The 21,833-nt window shown below is 42.3% G+C and overlaps 3 protein-coding genes across 7 annotated transcripts; 2 read left to right on the top strand and 1 right to left on the bottom strand.

Moving 5' to 3' along the window:
* Positions 1-12: 12 nt before the first annotated feature.
* Timm8b (translocase of inner mitochondrial membrane 8 homolog B) lies at positions 13-1,370 on the top strand. The gene is made up of 2 exons (XM_028783776.1): positions 13-137; positions 1,013-1,370. Exons 1-2 carry the CDS (start codon positions 54-56, stop codon positions 1,178-1,180), a joined length of 252 nt encoding a protein of 83 aa, XP_028639609.1. The 5' UTR covers positions 13-53; the 3' UTR covers positions 1,181-1,370.
* On the bottom strand, positions 1,292-13,909 carry Nkapd1 (NKAP domain containing 1). 3 transcript variants are annotated; one of them, XM_028783774.1, is made up of 6 exons: positions 13,742-13,909; positions 12,051-12,127; positions 8,085-8,185; positions 6,335-6,484; positions 5,385-5,438; positions 1,292-3,888 (listed from the first exon to the last, which is right to left on the bottom strand). In XM_028783774.1, the coding sequence occupies exons 2-6, from the start codon at positions 12,117-12,119 to the stop codon at positions 3,384-3,386; spliced, it is 879 nt and encodes a 292-aa protein (XP_028639607.1). In that variant the 5' UTR covers positions 12,120-12,127; positions 13,742-13,909; the 3' UTR covers positions 1,292-3,383. The 3 variants fall into 3 exon arrangements, with proteins under 3 accessions (XP_028639607.1, XP_028639606.1, XP_028639608.1); XM_028783773.1 differs by lacking the exon at positions 13,742-13,909 and adding an exon at positions 13,183-13,367; XM_028783775.1 differs by lacking the exons at positions 12,051-12,127; positions 13,742-13,909 and adding an exon at positions 11,561-11,678.
* On the top strand, positions 13,739-21,833 carry Pih1d2 (PIH1 domain containing 2). 3 transcript variants are annotated; one of them, XM_028783770.1, is made up of 7 exons: positions 13,739-14,014; positions 14,504-14,596; positions 14,809-15,012; positions 16,153-16,276; positions 17,427-17,672; positions 18,125-18,390; positions 21,693-21,833. In XM_028783770.1, the coding sequence occupies exons 3-7, from the start codon at positions 14,836-14,838 to the stop codon at positions 21,825-21,827; spliced, it is 948 nt and encodes a 315-aa protein (XP_028639603.1). In that variant the 5' UTR covers positions 13,739-14,014; positions 14,504-14,596; positions 14,809-14,835; the 3' UTR covers positions 21,828-21,833. The 3 variants fall into 3 exon arrangements, with proteins under 3 accessions (XP_028639603.1, XP_028639604.1, XP_028639605.1); XM_028783771.1 differs by lacking the exon at positions 14,504-14,596; XM_028783772.1 differs by lacking the exon at positions 21,693-21,833 and having other exon boundaries at positions 18,125-18,717.

Here is a 21,833-nt window from a genome sequence, read left to right as displayed (position 1 = left end):
GCGGCGCGCTTCCTCCGCGCGTGCGTGCCTCCGCGAAGCCCCTGGCGCTGACAATGGCGGAGCTTGGTGAAGCGGACGAAGCGGAGTTACAACGCCTGGTGGCCGCCGAGCAGCAGAAGGCGCAGTTCACCGCGCAGGTACGAGGATGAGGAACAGGGAAAGGAGGGTGACGCGCAGATCCCGGGCACTCATGGAGCTCTGAACACTGCGGCACAGCGGGCCCACCCGGCTGCGCCTCCCGCCCTGGTGACTACAGTGCTCAGTACCGGTGAGGCAAGCGCTGCGTGGGAAGACAGGGTTAGAAAGCAGCGGAAAGGTTTGGGCAACAGGAGCATTGCATTCGGAGTCCCTGGGTTCTGACCTTGGAGCACTGGTGCCTGTAGACAAGACACCGGTCCTCACCTTGAGTTCTGGGTTCGCTGTTGCCCCCTGCCTCAGCATTGGGTCGTGTGATAATGTATTCGGAAATGGTGATCATTATTAGAGAAAGCTGAGCCCTGCAGCAATCAGTGCAGACTCCGTCGGTGTGGGACAGGGTTTGGAGTATTTCAGGCATATTTCAAACTAGGGTTTTAACCATTTAATCAAGATAACCTTGGAAATACTGATAGCTATCAAGAACTGACTAGTTCCTGACTTTAAATGTCCTGACTTTCTCTCATTTTAAATTGCTAGTTGCTTTGAGAATTGTGAAGGTATGAGTCGTTGGTTTGGTTTGAAGACAGGGTTTCTCTGTAGCCTGGCTGACTTGTGACTCCCTCTGTAGACCAGGCTGGCCTTAACTCAGATCTACCTGCCTCTGACTCCCAAGTGCTGGGATTAAAGGCTTGCCCCAGCATCACTCCGCAAAAGTATGAATTCTAATGAGAATTTACTGTCTGTAAGGACGCAGATATGGGACCATTACTGGTGACAAAGAGTAGTCCTGAAGTGATCCTACAATGCCATTACTTGTCACAGAATGAGGAAGATATCTCAGACCCTAATGATAAAAGGCTTTTCTCTCCCTTAGGTGCATCACTTCATGGAACTATGTTGGGATAAGTGTGTGGAGAAGCCAGGAAGTCGGCTAGACTCCCGCACTGAAAACTGCCTCTCTAGCTGTGTGGATCGCTTTATTGACACTACTCTTGCTATCACCGGTCGGTTTGCCCAGATCGTACAGAAAGGAGGGCAGTAGACTATACCTTAGAATGACAGAAGACCAAAAGACTTACTAAGCAGATGGAATAGCCAGTGGTGAAAGACTTGTCAAAGTGTCTGTTGGTGTTAAAAAGTAAGAGAGCAAATGTTCAAAAGTGAAATTTTATTTATGGGAATTCAGTAATTCCAACTTGTATCACACCAGTTAATAAAAGTGAAGTCTCCGATTCTTTTTTCTTCTAAATCCCAATTTAGGATTCAACATAATCATCTCTAAGGAACACTAATAAGAAATGTTCCAGAGCTGGTAATGCAAATGGGAGAGTACAGGTTTTCAAAAGTGGCTCTAAACCATTGTTAAGGGGATTAGAGGAACCATCAAAGCCTTAGCCTAAGGCATGGATTAGAACAGAAACTACTTTATTGCTTATGTGCAAGAAAAGATGGAACATGGCGGGAGGTGGGGTATGTTAAATTAGGCAAAATGTGCTTTCCTTGGGGAAAAAAATAAGTCTGTTATGCATAGGAGGAAGGTAAGGTCAAAACTCAAACTTGGAAGTGCCTTACTTGCAGAACCACCTTCCTGAGTCTGTGCTTAGAATCAGTACATTTGTAGCACAAAACTGCATTAAAAATGCATGCCCAAAACTACTTCCAACAACGATATTACTTGCTTCTAGAAGGTTATGAGGTAGTAACTAGAGTCTCCCTCCACTAAACCCAAGGAAAAGAATACACATTGGAACTTGTTAAGTTTGAGTACTAAAGTCATTAGTGTTTCAGTATCCCAAAAGGCGGCACCTGCTCATAATCAAGGGATAGGGCACATCTGGCCAACCATATATTTTAAGAACAAGCACTTTATTAGAAATGTTCCATAAAGAGCACAAATTTAGAACTATAAAATGCCACTTCATGGGATGTCAGCATTGTCGTATTCTATTGCTGGTGTTGTCATGCTAACCATGAAGTATCTTTGTATTACACGTGGAAAAGTAAGGCCAGGGAGGTTAGTTAACCTGCTCTAGAACGCAATCAATTAGTAGTAGAACCATGACATTTCGTGCACTTCAGTACCAAAGTGACAACCTCAAAAGCAAAAACCTTGACAATGTCACTTTATCTTTCCTCTTAATGAAAAGTCAACTGTTCTGCCAACCACTTTCCAGTGGTATTTTGGTTTCTTTTAATATCAGGATCACAGTATATAGCAGGGGGAAATAATATGTTCTTGATAATCAAAACACAAAGTCAGACTGGGAAGTGGGTTATGTCCCTGAGAAGTGTGTTTCATTTTGGAATTGATTCAACTGTTTCAGGGAAAATCTAAAATCCATTAATAAAATTAGAAATGAACAAGGAAAACAACAGGACTCGGGGTATGGCTCAATGGTAGAGCACTTGCCTAGTGTATGCAAGGCCTTCAGTTCAATCCCCAACTCAGCAAAAAGGAAAAAAAAAGACGTTTAGATGGCTGATGCCATGAATCTCTTTGAAAGCATCATTGGCAACATAACTACTTCCTAATTCTTTCCATTTGATAGACAGGACAACTAAACAAATAATTCCAAACACAAGCCCATTTAGGCAATATACAGCAATGGAACTAGAAAAACATTTACTATCCAGTTACTGTTATATTTGAGTTATGCTAAATGTAGCTGTAGACCCTGACCAGCAGGGAAGTTAAGCAGAAAACCCTAGGTTCCTTAGCAGTCATCTGTAGATATTACCATGAAAGGAAAGGTTTGTTCTTGTAACTATTTCCTCACTAAGTAAACTAGATACCTATAGGGCCCAACTGCAGAAGAATCAAAGCACCAAAGCTGAAGGCAGTATACCTCCTGTATAGATAGCAAGGTCTCCTTGTCAAACCATTCTATCTAGCACTACACTTCAGTCCTCCTCCTTCATCATGGACTCTTGATTCCCCCAAATCCACCATTCCAATTGGTATGCCCAGGTCATTACTGAGTTCTGCTTTCTGGGTTCTTTAATTTGTTGTATAGGTATTCTACCCTAAGTGATTAATTGAAAAAAATAATCTCTTCAAGAAACCTTAACAAAATACCAGATTCCCTATTAACAAAGGGGGATGGGGATTAACAAACCAAAATAGGAAAAAAGGTAGCTGTGGCAGGGCAACTCTAACCTCAGACTCCTGTGCTGTAGAAGTCACCAGCAAACACCCCCCCTCTTTTTTTAAGAGTCAGTGGGAAACAGGACTGCTGCTCCCCCACTTAGTCATCCTCTGAGCTCTCAGCAGACCTGGCATCGGTAGCCACCTTCCAGTTCCTGCGCTTGCTTGTCCTCTCCTGTACCTCGGGGTCAGGCACAGGAATATGGACACTCTTGTCTTTCTTTTTCCTTTTGGTTTTCTTAGTGTCTCTTTCCTCAATTTCCTCAGAACTGCTAGATGCAGAATCATCTGACTGAGAAGTATCACTTTCTTCCTCTAAAGGTAAAGATTTTTTAGGAGACTTTTTCCTGGATTTTTTCTTGCTCTTGTGTGGTTGCTTCCTTTTCCTGGTACTAGAAGCTCGAGTTTCCTCTGAGAACTCACTTGAGGAGTCTGCTGTTATGTCTGTGGCTTCCTTTTTGTTTTTCTTCTGTTTTTTGTGTGACCGTTTTTTCTGCTTCTTCTTATGGGATTTCTTTGACTTCTTATGTTTCCGGGATTCATGGGCAGATGATTTTATCTGGGGAGATGTTTTTTTTCCATTGGTAATGTCTTGCTGATCACTACTATTGAAATAAAAGACAGAACTTTTATGGAGGAAAGAAAAGGTACATTTCTATTTAATACTCTGCACTCTAGGTAAATTATTAACATCTGAACTGTAAGTCAGAACTTTGAACTGGGTATGGTGGTGCACAGCTATAATCCTAGCACTCAGAAAGCAAAGCAAGACAACCTCCCAAGTTTGAGGACTTCCTCTACGTAACAAGTTCTACACCCCCAGAACTACAAAAAGAGACATCACAATACATACACACCCAGCAAACGAGAGCTCTGATGGTTACTGTGTGGCTCATCTATTATTATTACAAAGGTTGTATTTCCTTATCTTTAAAACCCTAACTTGAGCTAAGCATACTGGTTTATACCTATAATCCCAATATTTGGAAAGTAGAGGCAGGAGGGTCAAGAGTTCAAGGCCATCTTGAGCTATAGGAAATCCTGTCAAAAAGCAAACTCCTGATCTGCCAGGCTGTTACATATGAAATACCAAACACTACTGCTCCCATATTCATGGTTTCATTTTCTCAGATTCCTGCCAGCCAGAGTCAATTCCAGAAAAAATTTGTAAGATTTTAATTGCATATCATTCTCAATAAGAGGATGAAAATCCTCACTATTCCACTGTGTCCCACCTAGGACCTGAATCATCCCTGTGTCTACTTCCAACCATCTTAGGTCATTTACAGCCATCTGGGTTATCAGGTCCACTGTTTGGTATAGCTTGTTTTTATTTTATTTAACAATGACCCCAAAGCACAAGCATGATGCTGACAATTTATATATGGCTAAGAGAAACAGTAAGATACTTCCTTACAGAGCAAAGAAGGTTCTAATAGGTACTGTATTTATAATAATTTAAAAAAAATATGGAAGATAGGAAGACAGACTATAAAATAATTATAAAATATCTAAGGTTTTGGGGCATCTTGGAATATGTTCACTACAGATGATGTTGCTGTTATTTTTTTAAACCCTTAGGCTTACAGAACAAACTTCAGTCTGGAAATATACATCAGGATTGTCTCCCAACTAAATTTGGCTTGTTTTCTTTGTTTTGGAGATAAGACATTATGTCCCAGGCTGGACTCAAACTCCTGGACTCAGGCAATCCTGCCTCAGGCTCCTGAATAGCTGAGACTTCAGCCATGCACTACCATTCCAGGTTCTAGTTATATTTTCTTTTTTTTTTTTTTTTTTTTTTTTTTTTTTTTATTTATTTTATTGATGAGTACACTGTAGCTGTCTTCGGACACACCAGAAGAGGGCATCCAATCTCATTACGGATGGTTGTGAGCCACCATGTGGTTGCTGGGATTTGAACTCAGGACCTCTGGAAGAGCAGTCAGTGCTCTTAACCGCTGAGCCATCTCTCCAGCCCCTCTAGTTATATTTTCAATGACAAACTAATCCTTTGTAAATGTTAGGAATGCTAACTGATGGCATAATTTTGTGTTCATCTGAAGTGTTTGGTTTTGTTCCAGTAAGTGCATTTACCTACCTGTCTGTTTCAAACTCTTCAGGATATAACTCTTTATAACCACTGTGACCCCATCTGTAAGGTGACATAATACATGTATTTTATGAAGCAATACATATCATTTTTGGAAATTAAAACAAAATTAGATTTTGGATTGCATCAATACTATATGCACACACAGAGAGAGAAAAAAAGGGGCAGAGTAAATAGCTTAGTAATAGCTCTACTTTCTATACTACTGTCATATCAGACACAGGAGATACTGTTCTTTACCAGACACTACAGAATTCATATGGTCTTTTCTTTAGCAGTGAAGTTCTCCCAAACTACAACATGTTATCTACTCTGGGACACTCTAAAGTGATTTGCATGTCAGGTGCAGAACCTGTAGCCCAAAACAAACCTGAGTATTTCTGTCTCTATAGATTTTCCATTCTAGACATACTACATAATACAAAAAACATGTGGCCTTTGTATCAGACTTCTTTTAACATTTGTGAAGTTTTCGAGGTTAAGCATAAATAATTAGTACTTATCCATTTTACCACCAAGTATTATTCCGCCGCTATAAGGGAAGCCTACATTCTGTTTAATGCATTCATCCAAATGGCGGGAGTCATTTCTTAGCCACTGTAAGTACTGCTATGCATATCCACTTACAAGCTTTTATGGGGACAATCTGTTTTGAAGATTTATTTTTACTAATTTTTGTGTATGAGTGTTTTGCCTGCCTACACATACATGCCCAATGTCCACAGAGATCAGAAGAGGGTATCAGATCCCCTGAGCTGGAGTTATAAGCAGTTAAAAGTTGCCTTGTATGTGCTAGGAACCAAACATGGGTCCCCTACAAGAGCAACAAGTGCTCTTAACCACTGAGCCAGCTCTGCAGCCCTAGGACAATTAATTTCAACAAATACATATTCTCAAGCCAAACACCATTAGGGGGTCACAAGAATGTAATCACAAACCTGTCTGGTATATTGGATTCATAATCATATAACTTCTTGTTCCAGGATTTAGCCTTAAGAAAATCATCTTCCAGGGCCCCAGAAATTTCATTCTTTGACCTCCAATAGTCTCTATGACTTTCTTCATCAAAACCATCACTTCTCATCCGACTATAAATGAAAAGAGACAAGCTTTTAGATTTATAAGCAATCTGTGATGTCATTTTATGTAACATGCTGAGACCATACCTTTGCACCATAACATTGATACCAGTCACACTCAACCTAGTACTACACCAAAGTCCACATACTCCACAAACACACTCACCTGTAATTCTTTTCTTCTAGTATTTCCCTAGCTTTAGATTTAGATTTAGACTTCTAGCTTTAGCAATCAGGAGTCTGACCTACCGCATGTACCTATTATCTTTTATACTTAAGAAGCATATGAAGCCCTAGAGATATTCCTCATTACTCATAATACACCCTACACCTCCCAGAGAACACAGTCAAGCCTCCACAATCCTTTATATTCACACTCAAATGATTACCAAGGAAATATAAAAGCCCATGAACAAAGATAGTAAGCCCACTGGCAAAGACAGTAAGTATGGCTTTTTAAAAGATGCCTAGGGCTGAAGCTATGGCTCAGTGGTTAGGAGCATTTACTGCTCTTTTGGGAGATGTTAGTTCAAATCCCAGCACCCATGTTAGTCAGGCAGCTTACAAAATCAGGGCATTCTGTCCCCTGCTGACCTACAGACACATAGACACATATACATGAATAAAATAAATGTTTTTAAGGTGTAACAGACTAAAGGAGGAGCAGTATGACTGACTGAATTAATTATAAGACTCCAGGGATGGCTACAGGTAAAAGTGCTTGCCTGGCAAGCCTGATGACTTGAGTTCTATTCCCAGAACCTAAAGTTGTTAACAGAACAAATCCTGAACTTATCCTCTGACTTCCAAGTGTGCACTGACTGGCACACCCATATACACTAACACATCATATAAAACATTGCCAACACAGTAAGTATAAGAAATTAATTTTGTTTTTGTCTTGGCTAGTCTGGAAAACACTATGTAGGTTGTCAGGCTGGCCTCAAACTCAGAGATCTAGCAGGCCTGAGTGCTGGGACTAAAGACATGACGCACCATACCCAGCAAATCATACAATTTTTATAAGATGAAAGGAAGAAAAGGGAAGGAGGGAGGGAGGGAGGAGGGAGGGAGGGAGGGAGGGAGGGAAGAAGGAAGAGGGAGACAGAGAGGAAGGGAGGGAAGGAGGAAGAAACATACTCCAGTAGAAAATCCTAAGTTACCAGGCAGTGGTGGCATACACCTTTAATCCCAGCATTTGGGAGGCAGAGACAGGAAGATTTCTGAGTTTGAGGCCAGCCTGGTCTACAAAGTGAGTTCCAGGACAGCCAGGGCTACACAGAGAAACCCTGTCTCAAAAACAAAAACAAACAAACAAACAAACAAACAAATCTTAAGTTATAAGCTATTAGACAAGGTTGGAATCCATAAAACCTAAATTTTACAGTAGTCCAAAGAGAATGTTTAATTTCCCATTGAGGATTAGTACAATCTAGTCATGTTACCACAGGCGTCACTGTTATGCTTGAACCTAAATTTAAGAAACAAGGAAGGCTTACTGATTTGCTGAACTGAATGCATCTATCCTTAACGTACCAGAATGTTTTAAAGCTAAAGTTAGTAATTCTAAAAGATGAGAGTTATTTTGGTTCTCAGAGGCGTACTTTACCTTGAGCTGCTGGGTACTGTGTTCCTTCTGGTCCCCTGGTAGGCATCCTCCATCTGCTTCTCTAGTTCCCTGATTTTCCACATGTCGGACTCCTCCTGAATCTAGATGTTTTAAAAACGGAAACAAAAACCCAATCACTAAAAACAGCTCTTTGCATTACAGAAACTAACAAACTAACTGAAAGTACAATCTGCGCTAACTATTAGGATACAGACTAGGAGATGATCTGGAAAGTAAATTCTAGTTTCTCTACAGAGTTTAAAGACGGACTAACCAATCCAACACAGTAAATCTACAATTATGCAGTAACAGGTTTTGAGCCCTGCAGAGATACACGGATCACCTCATTAGCTTTACAGTCCTACTGCAACAAGAAAATAATAACCCTACATGGTTCTGGTTCTGGGATACAATATGATCTTAGTCACAACAGTACGTGATCTTACAGGAAAGCAAAGCAGGCACCATTAGAATATTTTACAAAGAAGCTGCAAAACCTCAGAGACCTTACCAATATTCTTTAAACAATTACACAGGTTTTCTTTTTGCTTTGGGTTTTGTTGTTCTGTAGTTTCAATTTGTTTCGAGACTAGGTTTCTCTATGTACCTCTGGCCTGAAACTCCTTCTGTAGACCAGGCTGTCCTTGAGATCTGACTGGCTCTGCCTCCTGCCGGGATCAAAGGTATGTATCTCCTCCAGGGTTTCTCTGTGTAGTCCTGGCTATCCTGGGACTCACTCTGTAGACCAGGCTGGCCTTGAACTCAGAAATCTGCCTGCCTCTACCTCCCCAGTGCTGGAATTAAAGACTTGCGCCACCACTGCCCGGCTTTGTTTTTCTTCTCAGGGCAATATACACTCTACCACTGGCCTGGTACTCCTTTCCAATCCCTGCCTGTTGGGTTTTGTTTTGGTTTTTTGGTGGTGGTGTTGTGGATAGCTCTGTGCTTCCTGCATTTTGATGTTAACTTCTGCTCTCCTGGGAGGGGCTGCAGACAAGGAGTGAGTCGAGTACTCAGGTGACTTCTTGTGAACCAATCCCCTATGAATAAAGGAACCAATCACTGGGCCGGTAGGCGGGACTTCCGGGCTCGATAGGAGAAGAGAGGAGGAAGGGGGTTTAGACAGGCATGAGCACAGGGATAAGATGTGGTGGTAGTTTCCAGGTACCATGGTGGATGGATCCACCACCAGAGGATTAGGTTTAATAAGGCTTACAAGATTAGATTTTAGTTGTTGCACCCAGAGATTGAGTTATCATTGTTCCTGAACTTTGTGTGGTGTTTTTCTTCTCTCAGCGACTCGACTCAAACTTGAGTTTGAGAGAGTAAGGTACGGAGGCTTACCTCAAAAGCCATGGGGGGTTTGAAGCACAGGAATGGCGTGGTAGTGATCTGCCAGTGGGAACTTAGAGAGCTGGCTGGTGAGATTCTGGAGCTTCAGTCAGTGTTGAGCATTGGAGAGGGAACCTGGATGGCGGCTAAACCAGGAGTCAGGAGGCCGCAGTCTTTTCTAGTATCTCCTGCTACAGTGGTGGTATTTTTATTTAGTGGTGGTGTTGTTTTGAGACAAAAATCTAAACTACTTAGGGAGGCCTTAAACTTGTGGTCCTCCATCCTGTCCTCACCTTCCTAGATGGCTGAGATTATAGGCCTATGCCTTAGCCCAGTAGGGATACGGCTGTAAATTCCCTAAGCATAATCTCTTTTTACATTAAGAAAAGTCAGATAAGTAGATGTCAGATAGATGTACATTTTTTAAAGGATTTTACTTATTTATATATTATATGTGTGTGTATGTGAATACACTGTAGCTGTCTTCAGACACATCAGAAGAAGGCATCTGATCCCATTACAGATGGTTGTGAGCCACCATGTGGTTGCTGGGAATTGAACTCGGAACTTCTGGAAGAGCAGTTAGTGCTCTTAACCTCTGAGCCATCTCTCTAGCCCATATGTACTTATTTTGTGTGTATATATCAGTGAGAGAGCAAGCAAGAGAGGGAAAGAAAGGGAGGGAGATGGAGCACACACATGGTGTGTCAGAGAACTTCCAAGTTGGTTCTTGATTTCCATCTTACTGAGTTAGAGTCTTTCTTATTTTCTGCTGCTATACTACATATTCTAGACTAGCTGGCCCTTGAGCTTCTGGCCAATTCCTGTTTCTACCCACACCATGCTGTAGGAGAAGTGATACTTGTATCACTGCATCTGGCTTCTCACCTGGACTCTGGAGATCAAATTTGGGTTACCAGGCTTGCAATAGCAAATGCTTTTACCTGTGCCATCTTCCTACCCATTTTGTTTTGTTTTGAACTTCTGTCTTATTTTACTTTATGTGAATGAGTCTTTAGTCTGTGTACCATATGCATGAAGTGCCCACAGAGGCCAGAAGAGAGTGAACGATTCCCTGGAACTAGAGTTACAGATGGTTATGAACCTCATGCAGGGGCTGAGAACCAAACCCCAGACCCTGTGGTAAAGCAGCCACCTCGCCAGCCCCTTTTTGTTTGTTTTCTGCATTCTTGCCACACACAACAGGCTAGCCATGTACTTAAGCAAACTTCCTGACTGTCTCCTCAGTGCTGAGATTACAGCCATGTACATCATACCTGGCTCACATTAAAATTTTTGTCACAAACAGAAACAAAGCAACATAGCTAACAGAAAATATACTGGAAAGCAGAAGACAACTGCCAAAAGCAAAAGCACATTTTATTTCTAAGTTCTCTTACACACTTGGTTAAACCTATGCTATGACTACTTTGTTTTTAGCTGTCACTCTCAAATCCAAGGTCTCTATGCAACTGGAAGTAGAATTAACGTAACTGTCTAAGTAGCAAGAGTAACCATTACACTTCTATCCACCTGTTACTAAAGTAACAGCTGGGCACAGGTCGGTGATCATAGTCAAGGCCTGCCCAGAATACAGGGTGAGATCAAGACCAGCTAGACAATAAGCTTAGTGATTCTCAGTGATTCACAGGTTCAATCCCCAGTACTTAATACCTAAGTACTATGATGCTGACAATGATAGGAACGACCAAGCCAGGAGTACAGTGTGTTGAAGAAAACGGGACAAGGGGGTCTTTCTTGATCTTTTCATTACAGGCACACTCTTAGGTGACTGTCTACAGTCCCAAACTTTTCTTCCAGCTCTAATTTTTCTCCTTGTCTCCAAGTCTGAGTTTTCAACATCAAGCTCCTATTCATAAATATATTCAAAACCACAGTGTGTCTCGTGTTTGTCTGCTGTCATTGTTTTCCTTCATTCCTTCCATCCCAGCCACTCCACTCCTATCACACCATGCATGACAGTCTCCTAGATCCTGTCTCTAAGCCGGCACCACTTAGACCATCATCCCTCCAGTGCCTCTCTCTCATTGTCTATTTTCTACCACACTGACAAATCACCAGTGTAAACTCACATATGTGGCAATCACACCACCTCATTCCCTCCAGGGTAAAACAGCACTTACAGATATGAGATATGCAAGACACCACCCCTAGCTGATGGCTTCTTGCATTTTATCTTCTGTCACTACTTCTGTATCTTCTACTTTCTAGAAGCTTTATGTCTTGCCCCAAGTGATGAATGCCTGAGGGGTAGGGATGGAATGAGGACTTTGCATATAAGAGACATTACCACTCATGCATATCACTAGGCCCTGCTCTGTTGCTCTGTATTTGTGCAGAGAATTTTCAGCCAAAAACAATGGTAAACATTTATTCATCAAGTACCAGCTCAAATATCAGAGACCATTCATTCTGTGAAATCGTTCTAATTTTTCCAAGGCAGATTTCGTTATTCCTTCCTGGGTGCACTAAAGCAATTTGTAACTATCCTCATGTTATAGTACTTTTCAAACTATGATTGTTTCTTATGCATCTTTGTTATCTCCCTACATAATTCATGGTTTACTGTATGCTCTCAAGAAATGTTGACAGTAACTAGATTGTACTGCCTACCTTATTGTGAGCATCTGTATGCCGGATGACATTCCTCAGGAGGACTTTCCCCAGTGGAACCCGTGACATTCTTTAGTCTGAAATGAACCAATAATATGCAATAAATTTATTTTTATTAAATTGTAAAGAGACAAAGAAATGAAGAAAGAAAAAAAATCACTGAACTTTATGAGACCCGACTATGGTGTAAAGATGAAAGAGGACAATGTACACTAAGTCTTTAAAATTGCACGAAGCTGCTCAATAGTGTTTCTGTGAGCACCACATTATTCAGTCCTCACAATTCTGTCAAGTAGTCAAGATCCATGGGGGACTGGTTCCAGGACCACTAAAGGTATCTAAATCCAAGTATGGGCTGGTAGAGCATTCGCCTAGCCTAATAGCGACCCTGGATTCAGTCCCTCAGTAACATACATGCACACACACAAAGCAATCCTAGGGTGCTCATCTCTCTTTTAGAATGGTATAGTATTTGCATATAAACTATTCTCCTGTGTATTTTAAATTAGGACTTTTTTTTTTTGGAGTCAGGGTCTTAACTAGCCTCAGCTAGCCCTTAACTCCTCATCCTCTTACCACTCTTCCACATTTAGGATGAATGGGAGTATTTAGGTTAATTATAATACTTTAAACTATGCAAATGTTATGTAAATGTTATGATGGAGATTAGAAATAAAGACCAAAGAGGGAAAGGTCTGTACGTGATCAGTACAGATGCAATTTGATTCCCCAAACATTTTCAGTTGGCTGTTTTAACTTACAGGGATCCCCGAGTTTAGACTCTATCTCAACTCCTCTTTTGAATATCAAGGTCCTTAAAGCTGTTAAGCTGACCCCAGACTGCATGGACCCAGGCAAAGGATATGTCAGTGTCGAGGCTAGAAATCAAATCTCAAAATTCTCTTGCAATGATATAAACACGTAGATTCGAAGGCATTAAACACCAAGTATGTCAACAGTAAAAAAAAATAAACTGAATTGTAAAAAAAAAAAATAAATAAACGACTTAAATATCTCTACTCAGGACATTTTGTTTCCTACATTGTACGGAACTTTCCAAAACCCAGAAGACAACGATATTCACATGTGTAGCTAGCAGGGGCTTGGTGCCACCGTCCCGATGCTCACTCACCCCTCGATCCTGAGGAAATCAGGCATCTTGTTAGTTTGAGACGAAGAACCACTCCATTACAAGATCTCCTCCGACCCAGGAAGCCAAGGAGTCAGGGCTGAAAGGCAGCTCTGCAGCTTCACCCGAGTCCTTCGTGAAAACGTAGCCTTCCCACTGGTTACAGTGCCCTCACCCGAGGCCCAGGCTACGGCTGCCTTCCCCCAGCCGAGCCCGCCAGGCGGCTCTCTCTCCGGGACCCAGGCCAGAGCGGGCGCAGGCGCGGAACGCAGCCTGCGGGTGGACCGGGGCATTCCCCGCTCTCGCTGGGCTGGGACGGCGCCCGGCGGCTCGGTTTCACTCCCGGGACAGAATGGGGACAAGGGGCATGGGCTCGGCCTTCCGTTGGGGCCCGGGAAGTGTCTACAGTGCCTCAGGGAGAGCTTGAAGTTTCCAAGGGGAAGTCGGGGCAAACACCCCCATGTCTGTCAGCGGGCTCCCCGCCCCGCCGCAGCCTCGACGCTCTCGGCAGCCTTCCCTCGAAACGCCCTCCCCACACAAACACACACAAACACACCCATACCGTGCGCCGCAGCCTCGCGTGGCGGGGTGGGAGAAAAGGCGGCGGCTTCCTTCCGGGCCGGAAGTCGTGCTCCGGAGAAACGCTTCCCTCCCACAGGAGACTCCCACAGAGCGGGCTCGCCGGTCGCCGTGGAAGCTGACAGATGCAGGAAGGAAGCCGGCGCTCTCCTGAGAGAGAAGCCGGACCGGCGCTCTGAGGAGCCAGTCCGGCACTGGAGAAAAGAACCGGAACTGGCTATAGAGACACCGCTCTACTTTGCACACCCCGGACCCAGTTAGGTGTTGTACCGGGCCTGGTTACCATAGTAACCAGAGTCGCAGTTTGTCTCCAAACTAAGAGGTGCCTTCCCCTTCACACACACACACACACACACACACACACACACACACACACACGTTTGGATTAAGTATGTATTCGTTGTTTGTTTAGTGTAACTTTAATATATAATTTGAAGACTCTAAACCTCTTTAAAATTTTGGGGGACATTTCTCTGTTGCGGGAGGAGGAGGATGGCGGGATCTTTGACTATTACTCTCACATAGTATTTATCCAGCTTTAAGTATTAGTGTTCTTAATCAGCTTTATTTTGAGTATATACACTACTTGCTCAAGGCAACGTAGCTGTCTGCAGTTAGGAAGAACGTAAGCATACTGGCTCCAATGCGCCTATTCTTAACTACCATACTGTCTGTCTGTCTGTCTCCCCCTGCCCCACACTCTCTACCCGTCTGTCTTTCTTTCACACACGTCTCACAATTTCAGGTCTGGAAGGCACCAAGTCAGCCAATATCCAACTATTGGAACAAAAGTCCTTTCTGTTCCCTCTGTATTTGTGAAGACCAGACAGAAGCACAGGTACAACGTGGGAAGTTAGGAAGTGGTTTAACTCACAGACTGTAGAAAAGCCAAGATAAAGCAGTATGGCTGTGCAATCTTTTAGACATAGGAAACAAGAACAGTTGAGAACCTACCCCAGCACAATTCCAAAAGCCTCCCTCCTTCCCTGAAAAAGGAAATAAGGCCATAAATACCTTATATCCCTTTTCTCAAGTCCTGTCTCTCTGCAGGTTCCAAAGGCCTGCCTCATCACCATCATGAAGGCTTCCTCAAAAGGTCTTCTCACCCACATTTCCCAGTTCTGGAGTATGCTTGATGATTTGGCTGAAAATGATCCCGAGCGCTACCAGAACTTCATTCAGCAGGAGCTGAAAGATGGCAAACAGCTCTGCGCCGACCCAGAACCTCAAGTCTGTCTACAGACCAAGATCCTAGTATGTAGAGCTGGTGCAAGGGAGAAGAGGTCTTCAATAAAACTACTCTGGCTTAACCAGGAGACACAGTAGCCTTTTCTAGTGCTACTTTAACACAAGAGAAGTTTATTAAAACTCTCTGAACAAGAAATGAAACCACATGGAAGATTTCACTGAGGGAGTAAAAATGAGAAATTCATACTTGGTATTTTGGAAATCCCCTAATGCAACTTTATTGTCCTGATAGGTGGGAAAATAGTGCTATAAGTTAAGGTTTTTTTAAAAAAATGTATTACATTTTATGTGTGTATGGGTTCAAGAGAGTGCATGTGCAAGGACAGAGGATGACTCTGGGGAGCAGTTTCCTACGATTGAGGTGAGGTGAGAATTCAGATCATCAACCTAGAGCCAGGTGCTCTTATCCACTGAGCCATCAAACTGGCCCAGATGCAATGAATGTTTGTTTGTTGAGACAGACTCTTTATGTAGTCCTGATTGTTCAATGCTATGTAAACCAGGCTGGCCTTGAACTCTTGAGATCCTCCTGCCTCTGCATCCTGAGTGCTGGGATTAAAGGCTTCCTAATTCTGATTTAATAAGACTCAGGAGCTGAGGATTTTTCCAAATAAAGAATTTACTGTTAGTGAAATAAAGAAGCAGTGACATGAGGTTCCAAAAACACTGAGCAGTTGTTAACTTCAGCTTCTCCTCCTGTCCAGTTCCTCTGGGAGAGAACAGCAGGTGGATTTAGGATGAAGAGCCAGAAGCTTTGGGGAACTCAAGTCACAAAAAAATTGTGTCTCAGTGGTAGAATGCTTGCCTAGCATGTGAGGCTCTGAGTTGGATTTGGTTCCTGGCATAGCAAAATGAGTGAATGAATGAATGACCAAATGAATGAACGAATTAACCAAAACAGAGAAAGAGCTTCCAGTCAAATAATTTGCTTGGAAATTGTGCAGCACAACTGGATGTGAAGCACAGTTTGAATATAATCACTGAGTGAGTGACCAGAACTCTCCCTCTTGGAGGGAGACGTAGCTGAGTAGTGGAGCACTGCCCTAGCACATGGGGAAGAAGGCCTAAAAAGGAAAGTGAGGACTTTGCTTTCAGGATATTCTCATCAAATCTCATTTGGCAATGTCAAAATTATTCACTTTCTAGAAACCAAAAGAAAAAGTACTTTTTATCAACCTATGTCAATGGGAAAGGATCCCCACTCCACAGTCAGCTACTCATCCTGTACCTATAAGTGTGGGCAGACCAGAAGATTCTGCTGAGGCATCAGGTATAAAGAGTTAAAGCATGTGCACGAGTTTTTGTTGTTGTTGTTGTTGTTATTGTTGTTTTTTCCAGACAAGGTTTCTCTGTGTAGCTCTGACTAGAACTCACTCTATAGACCAGGCTGGCCTTGAACTCAGAGATCTCCCTACCTCTGTCTCCAGAGTCTTAGAATTAAAAGTGTTCTGCCATCATTGACCAGCAATATGTGAATTTTTTATTGAACATATTTGAAGACCAGAATTTACTTGGTAGAAATATTTTAATTACATTATTTCATCTGATGGGAATATTATTAATAAATAATTGACATAGTAAATAATATTATTTTAATTATTATATTGTACAATGATTTACAAAATAATATTAATATTTCCCAACAAATTGGTGTGCTTTGTGCACATTTAATATGATTTCTAATAGTCTGATCTGCATTCAACTCAAATAGAAATGGCAGCATAGAACTGGAATTTTGTGTAAATGTTAGAACAGACACCTGCATCTTTAGGCCAGATCATACAGCCTGAATCAGGCCGTGCCTCCCTGCTGAGACAGAATTAAGAATCAGCCTGTTCTGTGACTTGACAGCCTTCAGTTCAAGATCACCTGTCTCTTCCATGACGTCACGTACACTACACAGAAGTAAATTTTGTGACGTGAAAATTACTATCACTCCTAAAAGGTTATTTAAAAAGTCAGCTTTTTGTTTTGTTTCTCAGCTGGGTCTTCAGGGAGATTTTGTTCATGCAAATGCCCTGAAGCTGCCCTCTCCAGGACCCTTGTTCTCCCTGAATCTCTCCCATCTCAAATCTCCCTTCACTACCTCTCATTCTCAACCTATGAAGCTCTTTTCCAGGATTGAAAGGGAAGCCATAGCTCCCTTTAAGGTCCCATCATGCTTAGATCTCCATAGACTGCATTGCTGTTGTCTAAGGCTTTTCCTCACTTCAAAGCCCTTTCTCCTAATAAACTTTGTGTCGACTTCCTATCTGACCAGCCACTGCTGGCTTAACATAGTGCTTCTATGATTGTCTAAGAATTCAGGGATGGAATCTGTAGTTTGCTGGAATCTGTAGTTTGCAGCTTTGCTAATACGGGTTAGAATACTGCCCAACATAAATCCTTATAGAATCAAACTGTCTCTGACTTGCACACAGATGCTCATACCATCATTGATGTTGCCTACAATCCTGGTGTTCTGCAAGTGGCAGAAAGAGACCAAGGGATCAGAGATCAGTTAATAAGGATGGCCATGCTGTGCATCGAGGAGCGACTCCAGCTCACACTTGCACACTCATACTGTGTTACTAGTATTAGGCTGAAAGGAAGCCTCCAGAGAATGAAGGCAAGGCTGATGGGCACTAGAGATGACTTCCCAGACTTCAAAGCAATGATGAGAACAGGTGAGTCGATGGAGGTGAGCTGAAAATGAAGTGATGACATATTCTGGATTTGTAGCCTTTGCATAGGTTTCAGGCCACACATCTCTATCTCAAAAGAATGAGAGAGAAATATACATTATTAGAGAACTTAGAGAGAGAAATATACATTGTTAGAAACGTCAGAGTATCCAGAAAGATGTCAAAATCTTGCAGGATTCCCAAGCAAATTCTTTGACTTGAGGTTCTGGGTATCTCCATCTGTTTGCTTAGCTGTGCCAGAATCACTCCAACCTAAAGCCCAGATGCTAAGCAGGTTATCACTGAGTGGCATGGCCAGCTGTTCCAGATGCTTTAGAACTAACATTTCCAAAACAAGATAACTGCAGCTTCATCAACTGCCTCTGTGAACACCACCTATCCTAAAGCTCACAGCCTGCTAATATTTGCATTTCCCCTCCCCTTTTTCCATAAAGAAAATACTCTTGAGAGGATCAGAAGCAGTACTTTGAGTGAACCTAATCACCTACCTGAGGTGCTATTGACAAAAACACAAGCATCAGCCAAAGGACGATGTCTTATAGAAGAGATTTCTAGTTCAGAAATCCAGGTGGAGGTTAAGCAACCTGCCTATGAATTAAAGGTTGTAAAGGATCAGAACGAGAAACCTCAGAAAATTGAGCTGAAAGTCGAGTTACCTGGGATCAAGTCAGTCTCTCTCTGTGAACTTAGTGTTTCTGAGGTAAGTTAAACAAATACTGCAGTAGTCCTAAGGAGGCAGCTCTGGGGGATTGTTTTCAGGAACTCCTACAGATGAGCAGATCCACTGATGGCCAATTTTTTTTTATTGTTTGCAAGTAACATTTGCATCTGCATGTACTTGAGGTTTTCTATGATTGAATAACATGTAAGTGCTGTATCAATTCAGTTGTACATCAGCTTTGCATCACTATAACAGACGCTTAAGATAACTTTAAAGAGGAGGGATTTGTTAGGGCTCATGATTTCAGAGGTTCCAACCTTGTTCACATAGCCATTTTCACACATGTGCTGAAGTGCCAAGCACATCATGACATGAATACATGACAAAGCAAAACCACTCATCACTCAAGGCCGGGGACAGTATAGAAATGGCCAGCGTCCCACAATCCACTTTCTAGAAACATACCCAATGACCCAAAGACTTGGCACTAAGTTCCACCTCCTAAAGGTTTCAGTACTTCCCAATAGCATATTTATGGTGGGGGAAAAACACTCGGAGGTTTGGGGAAGTTAAGATCCAACTATAGTCAGGCATGGTGGACCACATCTTTAATTCCAAAATTTGGGAGGCAGAGGCAGGCAGATGTCTATAATCTTGAAGTTAGCCTAATCTATGTAGTGAGTTCCAAAACCGCCAAAGCTATAGATAGATAAGACCCTGTCTCAAACAAACAAACATCCAATCTATACCAAGTTGTTTGACTGTATCAGTTACAAAATAATGAGAAGCCGGGCAGTGGTGGCGCACACCTTTAATCCCAGCACTCGGGAGGCAGGTGCAGGTCAATCTCTGTGAGTTCAAGGCCAGCCTGGTTTACAGAGTGAGTTCCAGGACAGCCAGGACTACACGGAGAAACCCTGTCTCAGAGAGAGAGAGAGAGAGAGAGAGAGAGAGAGAGAGAGAAAAGCCTCTGCTACATGTTCAGTGTAGATGCAATCAGTGAACTGTACACCTAAATACTTTCCAATACAAGGTAGGCTGCATCCACAGATGTAGAACCTTCAGATGGAGGGCCAATTATACAGTAAATTTGTATCTATATTATGCTGCAGTAAGAACAAACTCCAAAATTCAAAGGCTTATAGTAATTTGTTTCGGCTGCATATTACCTTCTCTGCCCCATAAACCCCTGTACATTCAGAGACTTGACGCATGCCATTCTTTGGTTTTTTGTTTGTTTTTCTTTAAGATTTATTTATTTTAGTACACTATCACTGTCTTCAGACACACCAGAAGAGGGCATCAGATCCCATTACAGATGGTTGTGAGCCACCATGTGGTTGCTGGGAATTGAACTCAGGACCTCTTAACCGCTCTTAACCGCTGAGCCATTTCTCCAGCCGGAGTCATGCCATTCTTATGGTAGAGGGAAACAGAAATTCCTGCCCCAAGTAATAGACCTAAAACTCCCATGTCTATAGGGCATGTATCTCTTCTAATTGCATCCTATTGGCCCAAGTACATCACAAGGCAAAAACATCAGTAGGACTGGGAATGACAGAAAGTGATATACACGTTGTATAGATGTATAGAAAGAATTCTCTTACCTTACAGAAGAGCAGATAATTGGGACACGGTACAGTCTACCCTCGGGCTGAGACACTTCCTTCACTCTTCAAGCACAACAACCCTTATCCTAGCCTCAGATTCCAAAGTACAGGGTTTTGTCACCACAGTCTATATATTCCTTTTAAAAAATATTTCTTTTCTTTTAATTAGTTTTATTTTATGTGTTTTGCCTGCATATGTGTGTGAGTACATTAGAGTCCCTGGAACTGGAGTTAAAAACAGTTGTGAGCTACCATGTGGGTCCTGGCTGGGAATTAAACCTGGGTCTTTTGAGAGAGCAACCAGTGCTTTTAACCTCGGAACCACCTCTCCAGCCCGCTGTGTTCTCCTTTTAAACCAGACCCATGACATATCAAAACAAGTGATCTGCTGGAAATCCATCCACCATAGAGGGAGAGAACAACTAGGAAAACGTCTCACTTCAGAAATGACCCCAAAGGTCTAGTTCCTGAGGAGCAGCAATCCTGAAATTGTAGCAAGCAAAACTTGTGAACGGCCTGTACGGAGGTGGGGAGAGCTGGCTGGGTCCTGTGAGAAGGCCCCTTTGGCTACCTCCCTTCCTACCCTATTGTTGGATTCTCTGTGGATTACCTGCTTAGGGAATGTTGAGGGTACAAATGATGCTGTGCAGTTTGAAGGCAGTTCCTTCTAGCCCATTGTGTCTGTTTCTTTGATTGTAGCTACTCTACCCACAATTCTGTTCCAAGTCTAGCTTCTCTAAACTTTTGTTTTTAAACAAATTTTTACGTATAATATATAAAACAACTCATTCCATCATGGCACTTTCATGCCGGTAAACTGAATTGCTGTCATCTTAACCAACTGTAAGGACTGGCTGACCTGGCCCTCAGCCTGTTCACAGGCTTTTTTTTTTTTTTAATGTCTTGCAGGAATTTATTTATTTTTATTTTTTCAAGACAGGGTTTCTCTGTGTAGCCCTGGCTGTCCTGGAACTCTCTCTGTAAACCAGGCTAGCCTCGAACTCTTGAACTCAGAAATCCACCTGCCTCTGCCTCCCAAGTGTTGGGATTAAAGGCGTGCGCCACCACTGCCCGGCTGTTCACAGGCTTTTTAACAAGTGCTGCTTAACCTATGACTTAGTCAGCTACTGTGGATAATGGTATTCTTATTTTATTCTTTCTGGATTGATTCCATTTCTTAGCTGTTAAGTCTTAGCATTTGGAGACTGCATGTAAACTGGTTAGTGTCTATTCTCTCTCTTTATGATGCCTTATGAAATGTACCCAATAAAAATGAATAACCTTTTATCCCCGAGTCTTCTAAAGGTGTATCTTAGCTCAATACTTTATGTGCATTTGAAATTATCAGGAGAGATTCGCTGAGGGCCTAACTGTGAAACATGGATCCTAGCTTCCAGGCTCCAGTATATTTCCTTGCCATCTGATAATAAATCCTGAAGACAGCAAACACACTACTCTACTTCTGGTATTGATACAATTGACTCCTCTCATCCCCACCAACCCCTCAGACGGGGTTTCTCTGTGTAACAGAGGCTGGCATGCACCACCATACCCGACCCACCAGTTAACAGTATGTTGTGTTGGTAAGCAAAATCTCAAGAATCAACAATCCCAAGTCCTGTAGCAGTAACTAGGTCTCCATACAAGTGACTGCAGTGATCTACTTACTACCATAGCCCTACGGTTACAATTGTCTGCTATCATGATCGTAAATCTACTTTTTATTTTTAGGTTGATTTATTGATTGAGGTCTCCGAGATGTACCGATTATACCTGAATCTTCCAGAATCAATTAATACAGAAACAACTACAGCAAAATTTGTCAAAAATAAATCTGTATTAATCATTACAATGCCCCTGGCATAAAAACAG

Source organism: Grammomys surdaster, unplaced genomic scaffold (genome assembly GCF_004785775.1).
Source record: "Grammomys surdaster isolate TR1022 unplaced genomic scaffold, NIH_TR_1.0 1164, whole genome shotgun sequence".
Taxonomy (NCBI): domain Eukaryota; kingdom Metazoa; phylum Chordata; class Mammalia; order Rodentia; family Muridae; genus Grammomys; species Grammomys surdaster.
This window is presented reverse-complemented; position numbering and strand designations above follow the sequence as displayed.

Bases quoted from the DNA above. Each gene is read 5' to 3' on its own strand.
- Timm8b (XM_028783776.1), top strand. From the start codon at position 54: ATGGCGGAGCTTGGTGAAGCGGACGAAGCGGAGTTACAACGCCTGGTG. The intron at 138-1,012 runs GTACGAGGATGA...TCTCTCCCTTAG, and splicing joins AGGCGCAGTTCACCGCGCAG to GTGCATCACTTCATGGAACT.
- Nkapd1 (XM_028783774.1), bottom strand. From the start codon at position 12,119: ATGTCACGGGTTCCACTGGGGAAAGTCCTCCTGAGGAATGTCATCCGG. The intron at 5,439-6,334 runs GTTTGTGATTAC...GTCACCTTACAG, and splicing joins GAATCCAATATACCAGACAG to ATGGGGTCACAGTGGTTATA. The intron at 3,889-5,384 runs GTAGGTAAATGC...TTATTTCAATAG, and splicing joins GAAGAGTTTGAAACAGACAG to TAGTGATCAGCAAGACATTA.
- Pih1d2 (XM_028783771.1), top strand. From the start codon at position 14,836: ATGAAGGCTTCCTCAAAAGGTCTTCTCACCCACATTTCCCAGTTCTGG. The intron at 15,013-16,152 runs GTATGTAGAGCT...TTCACTTTCTAG, and splicing joins GTCTACAGACCAAGATCCTA to AAACCAAAAGAAAAAGTACT. The intron at 16,277-17,426 runs GTATAAAGAGTT...ACTTGCACACAG, and splicing joins AGATTCTGCTGAGGCATCAG to ATGCTCATACCATCATTGAT.